This window comes from Lipotes vexillifer, unplaced genomic scaffold (assembly GCF_000442215.2).
Source record: "Lipotes vexillifer unplaced genomic scaffold, Lipotes_vexillifer_v1.1 scaffold586, whole genome shotgun sequence".
Taxonomy (NCBI): Eukaryota; Metazoa; Chordata; class Mammalia; order Artiodactyla; family Lipotidae; genus Lipotes; species Lipotes vexillifer.
The window spans coordinates 371426-381261 of NW_006781860.1; the positions used below are offsets into that span (position 1 = coordinate 371426).

Below are 9836 nucleotides of genomic sequence, written 5' to 3' on the forward strand. Positions count from 1 at the left end.
GAAAAGGTGAGCTAAACCACCAGCCGAGCTGCTTAGAGTGACAAAGACGCGGTGTACTGGCCTAGATCAGGAACCCACAAAGCCGGGGGAGGAGAAAAGGAAGCGGGGCGGGACTACGTGGGGAAAGCCCTTTGTCCGGTTTCCAAGCGCCTAATCGAGTTACGAAATAAACAGTCAGCGGGGAGGGCAGGGCCTTTGTCCGGAAGTGACGCTAGCGCGGCCGGCGGCTGAGTAACAGTGGAGGTGGGGCGACACATAGACTGGCTGCTTCGAGGTCGCACTTCCGAATATCGCCCTGGGAGACGCCTTGTGGAGTCGGGAGTAGGCGGCACCCGCTAGGGTCTCCGGTGACCCCGACCGCGGTGGCGGCCCCGCGGGCGGGATGTTCCGGGGTTTGAGCAGTTGGTTTGGCTTGGAGCAGCCGGCGGCGGGTGACCGGCAGTACCAGGGAGACGGACAGCCCAAGGGAGACGCTCCACCCGAGCAGCGCTCCGAGGCGGTGGCGGAGTCCGTGGAGGGGGAGCTACAACAAGCGGGGGACCAGGAGCTCCTTCACCAGGCCAAAGGCCTCGGCAGTGAGTCTCCCCCGGCCTCCGGGACCACAGAGTTTCGGAGAGCGCCCGCATCCCACCTCCTGCCGCCCCTGGGCGTGGGCCACCAATGGTCGGGGGTGTGGGGTGGGGAGAGGAAGGTGTGTCTGTCGTTGGTGAGGATCTGGGCAAGGCCGAAGCCTCATCTAGCAGTCAGATCCTGTGCCTGAAGTTCCTAGTGACATGTCACTCTGCAGAGTGTGTCAACGTTGGGAGCAGGGCCGCAGTAAAGCAGTGGGGCTCCACGTCTTTAGGTTTGACGAGGAATCTGTTTTTGTTCAACTCACCAACTTTCACCTCCACCGCCTCCCGCCCAGAGGACAGGGGACGTTGAGGAGCTCGAGTGCCTTTTTGCCCTTAGGTCAGAATGTGTCGTCCCAAGTAAATTGAGGAAGAGTTATTAAGGCCTGTCTATGGCAGGCAGGCTCATGTCCTTTTAGGTGCATTGGGATCTTTTTCCTTAAGGCGGGAAAGTAGTTGCCAGTTATTGTCTGTGTTGCAAGTTTCAGCACTAGATGTTTTGCGAACGGTTCATCTCTTTAAACACCCCAGTGAGTTGGGAGAACGAGCGCAGACTTAGCGGCCCAAAGTTATGCTGATAGTAAATGGTAGAAGTGAAATTTGAACCTGGGGCTGTCTAATTTCAAAGCCCATGCTCTTTCCCAGCTTACAGTCTAGTTCAGGAGGAAGGTATAAATAATAGGCATGCAGAATAAACACATGCTGTAGTAATTCTGCTCCTGGAGAGATCTTGGCAGGCTTAAATAGTCAAAGAAAACGTCTTTAAGAAGGTGGCCCTAAAGCAGACAACACTACAAGTGAGAGATTAAATTTGGCAAGCAATTTTAAAGAATTTACTTCAAGACACTACAAGGCAAGAGCATAGGACAGGCTGGAGCCTGAGAGTGGAGAAACACATACTTGAGTAAGAAAGGCTTTAACGTTCAAAAAGTTTACTGCGGGGTGGAGAGGCAGGGAGAACAGGCATAATCTCAAATCATGGCAGTACACAATCGAAGCCCCAAGCCTCCAAACGGTGTACAAGAGAAATAAAACTAAGTGCTATGCAATGAAATCACTAGAGGGAACAACTATTTCCTGTGTGGAAAACTGGGGAGAAACGAGCTTGGCATATTCGAGGAATGTAAGGAGATGAAGTTGACTAGAGCAGAGAGGCTATGTTAGGTAGCTGGGATAAATAAAAGTGGGACCACCTTAGGAAAAGCTGGGTATGATTGTTTCCTTGATTTCATAGAACATGGAGAATCATTTTCGTTTATCTTCAGAGGAGTATCAAAAGTGGCTTCTTAAAACTTAGGGCTTTATTGAAATCTCATGTTTATATTTCATAATAAATACCCCCGAATATTTTTTTAATGTTTTCGATATGGATGTCTACTTTGGAGCTTAAGGCTGCCATCCCTTTCTTTCCTCACCAGACTCTCTTTCTCTCTCTTTTTAAAAAATATTTATTTATTTATTTGGCTGCCCCGGGTCTTAGTTGCAGCATGCAGGATCTTTAGTTGCGGCATGCGGGATTAGTAACAGCGCGGGATCTAGTTCCCTGACCAGGGATCGAACCCGGGCCCCGTGCACTGGGAGCACGGAGTCTTAGCCACTGGACCACCAGGGAAGTCCCCCTCCCCAGACTGTCTTGAGGTTGGGTAGGCTAAGGTTAAATGCAAGTACTTCCCCACCCACACACACACTGTGAATGCAAAGTTTCCAAAGAAATTAGAGCTCTTTTGGCTCCGAAATTTGATTTTAAAAAGATGTAAAGGTCCTAGTTTTTACACAACCCCTCAAAAAGACAAGAGATGATTAAATACTTTTTATTTCTACATAGTGATCCTAAGAGATATATTCTTTAAAAAGACCCATCTCAGTTTTGAAAAGTGAAGTTAAACATCTCTGTGCCTGATTCCCACTGAGTAGGTTCATTTCTTTGGCCTTTTAAAAATCTACATGGAGGGACTTCCCTGGTGGTGCAGTGGTTAAGAATCCGCCTGCCAATGCAGGGGACACAGGTTCGAGCCCTGGTCCGGGAAGATCCCACATGCCACGGAGCAACTAAGCCCCTGCCCCACAACTACTGAGCCTGCGCTCTAGAACCCACGAGCCGGTGCACCTAGAGCCCGTGCTCCACAACAGGAGAAGCCACCACAGTGAGAAGCCCCGCGCACCTCAACGAAGAGTAACCCCCGCTCGCTGCAACTAGAGAAAACCCGCATTGCAGCAACGAAGACCCAACGCAGCCAAAAATAAATAAATAAATAATAAAAATAAATGAATTTTTAAAAAGAAATATTTGGAAAACACAGTGTTTCTTAAAAAATAATAATAATAATAAAATCTACATGGAATTTCCTGGGGCCCCATTTGTTCTGTAAACTTTTGTTGAGTGCCTCCCTTCGAGATTGGAGCATAAATACTTCTGGTTCACGGTGACCTATTTCTACATTTAGGCAGCTTTATAAATTAGGCACCAGTTAGGAGTGGCGGACACCCAGGCCTATATTCCACTTCCTAACCCTAAATTAAACCTTCTTATCCTTGGCTCTCCCTCCTGATGAACTTAGGACTTGCTGTGATCACAGAAGGAGGGCAGTTTATTAAGAAAGTCACTGAAGAGCTTCTCCCTACCTCCCAAGGCCTCATACCCCAGAGGAACTTCTTATTCAGTGCAGATTGGTTAGTTGGTTTTTGTTAAAGTCCAGTTATCTATACTCTTATCTATACTCTCTCGCTAAAACAAACCCATACCTCTGAGAGTGTAGTATCTGAGTCATTCGCACAGCTTAAATAAGTGGGAGGGTGGCCAGAGATGAGCTTTGGCTTTTTCAAAACTGTCCCTAAGGCCAGTCCGTGCCCAGGAATGGAGGAAGGGCCACCTCCTCTTCCTTCTCCTTTGAAAAATGCTATTAGTGTTTTCAGTAGAACTGTGTTAATTAGACCATCCTCTTTTTCTATAGGGAAAGTGCATTTCAAGTTCTAGATGCCTCACTTGCTTAGTTTACAACTAAGGACTCCAAAAGTTAGTTGTGTATGTAGGAAAATATATGTCTGCTTTGATATAGAAGTAAAATACCCAGTTCATTTCTGATGAGAAACCCAGGTTTACCATGAGGAGGGCAGTGCAGATGGTCAAGAGCTTGGGTCCCATGGCTTGTGAACAATACTAAAAAGAACAGGGGATTTTAGCTTCAAGAAGAAGAAACTTTAGGGGCATCGCTCAACATTTTTAAAGGTTTTTTGGTAGAAAAGAAGTCATTTTATGTTACTTAAGAGGACAGATCTAAGTCTGAGAGGTAGAAATGACAAGGGATGTGAAAAGGATTTTCTAACTAGAGATGGATAACAGTAATAATTGTCTACCCTTCGAAGTCATGTGCTCCCCATCCCTAGAAGTGGGGCTACCTGGATAGGAGGCTGAATAAGGTAAGTGCTAAAGTCCCTTCCAACACGAAGATTCTAAAATTGTGTGAAATATATAGTATTTTTGAAAACTTAACAGCCTTTTCATAAGAATATTAATTTTCTAAAGCTGCCTTAAAAACCACTGTCTATGTATTATTTTCCTATTCTAGAAGCAAGCCTTAAACTCTACCTTCCTCTCTTTACTCTGATAAATTTACGCTTTTTCTGACCTTTTGAGAACCTTCCCGCTTTTCTTTACCTTTACCATCCATTCAGTTCTGCAGGCCCTTGTCACTTGCTCATCTGACGTGAGGCAGTGTGGGATTGGGGCACCAGCTTGCCATTTAGAGGCAGGTAGCCTGTGTTTGAATTCCCTATACTACTTATTGTCTTTATTGTGATGTCATTTGCAAATTACAGTAAGTCCAACAAACAGGCTTAAACAGAAAGGACCTTTGTTGTTTGTGTCAGGGGTCGCCAAGACCACCCCCAGGTTTGCTGAGCGCCCACCAAAATGGGGGTTTCTTTAGGTAGGAGGAAGTGGATAGGCTCTTGGCTAGGCAGTCAGCCAGGTCTGCCCCACCTTCATGGACAAATCATTTATCCTCTGTGTGCCTTGGCTTCCCTATCTGTAAACCAGGCTAATGATAGCCACTCTTCCTGGGATGGTTGTGGCATGATGAAAATGAAGGTAAAGTGTAAGTGGTCTGCCCCCTCCTTCCATAAAGTTGCTGCGTCTACTCACGTTTTACTTAGACTTGCTTTTCTTTGGTTGTCACTTCAGTTCAGACCCTCTCTCCTTGTGCCTAAGTCTCTGAAGTGGACATTGTACTCCTGTTACTTCCTGTTAACTCTTATCTGTGTCTCAGTTTTTCTAACCACTTCATAAAAACTGTCTTTAACTTGGTGTCAGCCGACCTCTTCTGCACAATAGCAGACTCTGGTCTTTTTGAGCGTCCTTCCTGAAAACCTCTTGTCCTGCTCTCCTACCACCCACTCCTCTGACTAATTTCTAATTACTCTTGGGAGACATCCTCCCTTCTGGGGTGCCTCAGTTTAATGAATAATCTTGCTCCTCTTGTTGTCTTTGAATCCTTTTTCGTTGGTTTGTTTGTTGAGAAATGGACATCCCTTGCGGGCAAGAAATGTGCTTTCTCAGGACTTCCCTGGCTGTCCAGTGGTTAGGACTCAGCACTTCCACTACAGGGGGCCTGGGTTCAATCCCTGGTTGGGGAACTAAGATCCCACAAGCCATGTTGGTGTGGCCAAAAAAAAAAAAAGACGAATCTAATTGAAAAGGTATTCCTGAGAAACTCTTACAGGGACCCTGCTCTTTTAGAAGTTTGGATTTGTCTATCTGCAGAAAATACTTGTAGGAAGTATTGTGGCTGTCTAGCCATTTTATCATACGCCACTCGGGCAAATAGTCTAGTCACAACCAAAGCGGAATCAGGGACCTCCCTAAAGCTCAGCATTTATGTCACTCCCCATTCATGCATTTAGCGAGTACTTACTGGTCACTCTCTGGGGATACACTGGTGAATCAGACAGCCTTGGTCCCTGCCCCAGTGGGGCTTAGGATGGGTCTTCAGTCTAGCTGAGAGGACACATTCACCAAGTAATGGATAGAGTGTCATAGATGTTGTTGATCTGGCACCACAGGTGGTGAGGGAACACCTCTTAGGGACACCTACGCTGGCCAAGGAGCTTGGGACCGTTTCTTGAGAAGTGACGTGTAAGCGGAGGCTCACAGCATGCGTAAAGTTAGCCAGGAAAAGGGAGGGCTGATAAAAGTGTTTCAAGCCAAGGAACAACATATTTGGGGCCTCCTTGGAGATACTCGAGAATTTCTTGTGGTCCTACGAGTGTAGAATGGGAGGAGGAGGATGGCAGGAATGAGTCCAGAGACAAGGAGCTTCCTGAGATCGTCACAGTAGGTGTTGATACCAGGAACAGATGAACGCCGTCAGACGCAGTGGGAGAAAGGAGACTGTTTAATGCTAAAGGAGGTGGTAAGTGGTAGAGATGGTCCTTCGGATCAGGAGATAGTACTTCTGCTCCCAGGTAGCGGTACGAATCTCCTGATTTTCTGTGGCACCACCCATTTAATCAGGGGTGCCAGGCTCCCTGGGCCGTTCTTAGCGGGGTCTTCTCCCTGCCTGAGTGTTGTGAGTCAGCCCACCTGCCCCCTCAGTACGGGCAAGTAGCAGAGGCAAGCCTTCCCTAAGTTACGGAGCATTTTCTGTGCGATGAGATTTGAAGGCCAGTTGCCCGGAGCATCCCCCACTACGAACTGCCTGAGGTCGCTTCCTGCAGCCCAGATTCTGTAGAATGTGGACTTTGAAATGATGTTTGTCTAGAAATACACCTTCATATCATAGTGCAAAAAGAGCCTTGATACAAATGTCTTTTCAGGTCTTTAGAAAGGGTAATTTTGTGTTTTCGTTTTGTCTTGTGAAGTTCGTATGTTCCAGTTTGAATTTCGTTCTATATATTTGCTCATTGTTATTAGTGAAGAGATTTATGTCAGGGCTTGCCAAGATTTCTATTTATTAAAAAATCCCCCAGATTTATCATGGGATGAGTTAATCTAGGAGAGGAGGGGCTTTTTTCCTTCCTTTTTGATCAAGAGGGAAGGAGAAAATATAGATGGGATACTTAGGGTCTAGGAAGGAAAGAAAGTAAAAAGTAGCCTTGATCTTATTGTAAAGTAGGCGGGGAGATAACTTGCTTAGATAAGTTAGAACTAGAGACTGGAGAAGGGCAAGATACGTTTGAAACAGCTACTGGGGTGAACTGGGGACTATGCTAACAGTCTTTGAAAGCAATGAATTAAAGGCCCAATATGGATGGCCTGTCCACTGAGAAAGTGGAGTACTGTCAGTGCTTCTCGCTCATTGTTTCAAGTCCTCATTAACAAGGAACATGCCCTATGGTTTAAGAGTCTTACAAGCACTTATTAAGGGAGAAATCACAAATACAATAACCACTGTACTGGAATGGAGCATAGACTCTTTTTTATTCTTTGCAGACTATCTATTTAACTTTGCAACTGCTGCTACAAAAAAGATAACTGAATCAGTTGCTGAAACAGCACAAACAATAAAGAAATCAGTAGAAGAAGGAAAGATAGATGACATCATTGATAAGGTACATTTAAATATCTTTTGGAAATAGAAGTTTATGAAATTCATTAGCAGCTAATATAATTGTCCCTTCTTCTTATGAACTTTATTAACCCAAGTAGGGTATCATATTCTGATAAATATCACATTCTTGGGGTTTTTTCTCTCTTTTTTGTATAATAAGTAGCTATAAGTTACCTGATTTAAATAACCTTTGTTTTTGTTTTAATATATTCTAAAATACATTGATACTTTTGGGTAATACTAAGCTTTTCATATTTAATTTTCAACTATAACCATTTCAGAATACATTTATGCCTTTGTATCATTTGGGTAAGTTTTAAAAGTCCTAGACCAATAGGAACAACCCTTTTAAGACACTAAGGGGTGAGTTTGTTCATTGTTTGCAGTGGTGGGGTACAGGCCTAGGGAATTTCATTTATGTTGGTAACTATTTGAACTAAGGAGGTCATCAGTTAAACTTTAGATAGCTTATTATTTAGATATTTTCGTTGTGTGTACTATTTGTTCGAATGAGATTTGACCTGTCTTTTACTGTTTTATGGAATAAAACAAAAATTCAGTTTTTAATTCATTTTATTTTTGCATTTGAAAAGATCATCTGTCATGAAGGCAGCTGAGCACTTAGAGTTCGGAAATGTTGAAGAACCCCTCTTATTGGGGAAGGGAAAAAGTATCACTTTTTTAGTCTCTTTATTTGAAGAAAATGAATAAAATATCTCAAATAGACTTCACAAGTCTTGAACGTAATTCTTATCTAATAATAAGCTTTTAAAAGTAATATAACTATGTATTTTTTAACAGACAATTATAGGAGATTTTCAGAAGGAACAGAAAAAATTTGTTGAGGAGCAGCATACCAAAAAATCAGGTATGGTACAGGTTTATACATGACCTACTCGCCTGCCAAATTTTATTGAACACCGGTTATGTGCTAGACACCCCGCTAAGGCTCTGAGAATACAAAAATGTCTAAGTTACACCCCCATCTTTCAGGTAACACAAAGACTAGTGGGGACAAACCTATAAACCTTCAGGGTTTAAAGGAAGGAAGGAAACAGTTCCTGGCGGCTATGATGGTGGATGAGGTAGCCCTTCTGGGGAGCTGGCTCTGACACAGAGAGAGTGAGCTTTTATTTCTTATTTTATTACAGGTCCAGCACAGTGTCTGATGTACACCTAATAGGCACTTAGCAAATGTTGGCTCCCTTCCCATTCTGATCAGAAGGAAAAACAAAAGAGCTTTCCAGGGAAGTGACAGAGGGCCCTGAAAAGTCACGGGGAGTTTGGGAACTTACTCAATACATTTCTTTACTGACAAATGCTTATTTAAATGTTTGCAGTTGCAAGATCTCACAATGCCTGCTTTTACTGTTTGGTGGTGTGCAGACACAAAACTGGCCTCATGTCTTTGAATTTGGCAAAAGTAGTGTAAAATACTTAAGTTGGTTTGAGCAGTACCACAGATTCAAACAGAACTAGTTAGTCCTGTGGTGAGTTCCCATCAGGCATTGTTGCTCCTAAGTACTCAAACGTGGGAAGTAGCTCTTTGGGACAAATAAACTACTATACAGGTTAGCATAACTTAGTGATTCGTGGGAAGCACTAAAGTTGACCGTGGCTCAGAGACTTGGTATAGGAGCTCATTTGTGCCTCTGAGATGGGAACTGTGGAAGGAGTGGGGGGTGAAAGATTTGGAGGCAGGTTCACTTTTTTTTTTAATTGAGCAAAAGATTCTTTAAATTCTTTAGTGTTTTACAGTTTTCAGAAGTTTCACACACTTGATTTTGTATAATCCCATAATAACCCTTTTTTTACCCCCTTCTATATTGCCCCTCCCCCCTCCACTGGTAACCACTAGCTTGTTCTCTCTGTCTGTGAGCCTGCTTCTTTTTTGTTATATTCACTAGTTTGTTGTATTTTTTAGATTCCACATATAAGTGATATACAGTATTTGTCTTTCTCTGTCTGACTTATTTCACTTAGCATAATGCCCTCCAAGTCCATCCATGTTGTTGCAAATGCAAAATTTCATTGTTAATGGCTGAGTAGTATTCCTGTGTGTGTGTGTGTGTGCGCACACACATATATGAGTATATATATATATATATATAAATATATATATATATATACAAGGAAATATCACTCATCTATGAAAAACACTGAACACTGAAATACTGCCATTTGCAAGAATGTGAATGGACCTAGAGAATATTATGCTTAGTGAAATAAGTCAGATAATGACAAATACGAGTATATATATATATATATATATATATATATATATATACACCACATCTTCTTTATCCATTCATCTGTTTATGGACATTTAGGTTGCTTCCATGTCTTGGCTATTGTAAATAGTGCTGCAGTGAATATAAGGGTGCATGTATCTTTTTGAATTAGTGGTTTTGTTTTTTTCAGATATATACCTAGGAATGGAATTGCTTGAGGTGCTTATTAGACATCTGGTGAGAGGAACATGTACAAAGTCAAGGAAAGGAACAAAGGTGGCATATCGGGAAAATCCATTCCTCAGTCGCACTAGCCACATTTTAAGTGCCTGATCACTACATAGGGCTAGTGGCTCCCATGTTGGACAATGCAGATATAGAGCATCTCCATCACTGCAGAAAGTTCTGTTGGTCAGCACTGCTTTAAATTAATGGAACGGGGTTCAGCA

The 9836-nt window shown here is 43.2% G+C and overlaps 1 protein-coding gene across 2 annotated transcripts in view; it reads left to right on the plus strand.

Moving 5' to 3' along the window:
- The first annotated feature begins 279 nt into the window (after positions 1–279).
- Positions 280–9836, plus strand: part of SYAP1 (synapse associated protein 1) — a 31411-nt gene continuing 21854 nt past the window's right edge. The window contains exons 1-3 of one of the 2 annotated variants that reach the window (XM_007454844.1): positions 280–575; positions 7039–7157; positions 7958–8024. In XM_007454844.1, the coding sequence (XP_007454906.1) occupies positions 383–575; positions 7039–7157; positions 7958–8024 (379 nt within the window). In that variant the 5' untranslated portion in view covers positions 280–382. The remainder of the gene's footprint in view (positions 576–7038; positions 7158–7957; positions 8025–9836) is intronic. The other variant, XM_007454845.1, reaches the window with a different exon arrangement.